The sequence below is a fragment of the Entamoeba invadens genome (genome assembly GCF_000330505.1).
Source record: "Entamoeba invadens IP1 unplaced genomic scaffold scaff_1105074726329, whole genome shotgun sequence".
Classification (NCBI taxonomy): Eukaryota; Evosea; order Mastigamoebida; family Endamoebidae; genus Entamoeba; species Entamoeba invadens.
Window position 1 is genome coordinate 9,809 of NW_004443757.1, and position 2,103 is coordinate 11,911.

Here is a 2,103-nt window from a genome sequence, read left to right on the forward strand (position 1 = left end):
TTTGACATTTTTTCTTTCACAAGCAAATACTGTTTGATTATTGAATTAAAAAATGTTAAAATAAATTAAATTTTAAATTATCTTTTGTTGAAATATTAAATATAATATATATAATTATGTATGTAATGAAACGACTGAAAAAATAACTTACCAGTTGGGTTGTAAGTCTATTGGTCCTTGTTCTTCCCTCATCGCTCTGACGTAGTCATCATCATTGCAAGAATTTGTTCTGTCATAAGACCACTTTTGTTCTTCATTTTCTTCGTTTTCGTCAACAGCTTGACAAGGAGTATTGGCTGGGTTATTATTATCAAAGTTATTTCCATTCAACTTTTTAAGTTGTTTCAAATCATTCACATTTACTGCCTTTGAACTCCCATAAAGAGTAAGCTCGACAAGTGAAGTTGGCAATTTCACACTACATTTCCCACCTTTTAAAGTAAATTTAGTCAAACAAGTTAAAGCACTAAAATCGGCGTCATAGAATTTATTAACATTGATATTTGCTTCAGTGATCGCATACAACTGATTTACCTTTTCTCCATTATCATAAAATATGTTATGTAAGTCTGTAACTTTCATATTTGGAGGAATCATTAAATAAGTACCATTTGTTGTTATTGTATCAACACTGAAGTGTGTGTTGGTGTTGTAAACACGACTTCTTAAATTATCGATTATATCAAACTCATAATCATTATTAACATACAATTTAACATGTATTGTAACTTGACCAACACTTTATATCATTTTTATGGATTTTTCTCCAATAAAATTAATGGCAATTGTGGATTCAACAAATTTAAGATTGGGGTAATCATCAATGTTGTCTGCAAGATAACCAAATTCGTCACATTGTTCATTCAAATAAACTCTGACAACGTTGGTAATTGGAGAACTTGGTTTTCTACCACTAACATTAAAAACAGTGTCACATATTTTATTTACTGAGTATTTCAAAGTTACAGGATTGTGATTCTCTATCAATAAATGAATATGTTTAAACATATTCAATGTAACATCAGACAGATTATTAGTATTATCTGGGTCAATTGTCAGCACTTCAAGTTTCGGAAAATATTTTAACATTTTTCGGACAATTGAATCAGAACAATTGTTGGAATTTTTGGACCATGGATTGGTAATTAACGATTCTATCGATTTACCATTTGTGTGATATATAAATAAATGGCTCGATATCTGTTTGAGTCAAATATGAGAATACGCTTCTTAAAGAAGTGAGTGAAAGCGAATCATCAGTTTAGACATTGAATAAAATATTTTAGATAATCATATTTTTAAATAATATTTTTTTTGTTTTCTTTTTTATTTACAGTCAAAGTCGCTTATTTGTGGGTTTTCTTGCATAAAAAGCTGTCTATTTGTAGGTTTTGCTAAGAATTGGGAAGAATATTCTTTGATTTATTATAATTATCAAAAATTAATAAAAATAACCATATTCTTAATATTTAGTCTTTTACTAAAGTCTGTTTGTAAATAGTTGTCCACTTGACACAATAAATACACAAAATAAGCCTTAAAAAATAGGAATTAGAAAAAAGTTAGAAAACTAAATAAAATCAAAAATAGTGTTTTTGGAGCTTTTTCAACAGTTTCCCGAAAAATTACAGTTATAATGGTCTAAAAATTTACTATTACTGTTTTTAGACTGATAATATAATTACAAATATGATACTAAAGTTTCGACGAATACTAAGGTTTCGTTTTATTATTTAAATACTATTTGAATAATAATGAACATGGTTCTTAATTATTTTCAAAAAAACGTATAAATATAACTCTTATATTTAATTTATACAATATTATAAAAAATATTAATTATTAGTCGAAACCTCAGTACCACATTTGTAATTATCAATCAAAAAATATTATTTTTTATAGTATTTTTTAAATAAAATATAGAAACAATTATTAAATATGGAAACCATTTTAACAGAAACTTGAAATTTTTAAATTAAATAAGTTAAAAAAATACAAAAGAAGTCTTATTCCATATTAGATTTTGTTTCAGATAGACTCAAAAAATAAAGTTATTTTAATTGATTTCAATTAATTATTCAGTTTCGAGAAGAATACAACCTA

The 2,103-nt window shown here is 25.7% G+C and overlaps 1 protein-coding gene across 1 annotated transcript; it reads right to left on the bottom strand.

Moving 5' to 3' along the window:
* Positions 1–147: 147 nt before the first annotated feature.
* On the bottom strand, positions 148–597 carry EIN_527210 (Hypothetical protein; the record flags this gene model as incomplete). The annotated part of the gene is made up of 2 exons (XM_004261410.1): positions 148–194; positions 245–597. Coding segments are annotated over 2 exons (400 nt in total), but the record flags the coding sequence as incomplete, so codon positions are not given.
* Positions 598–2,103: the final 1,506 nt, after the last annotated feature.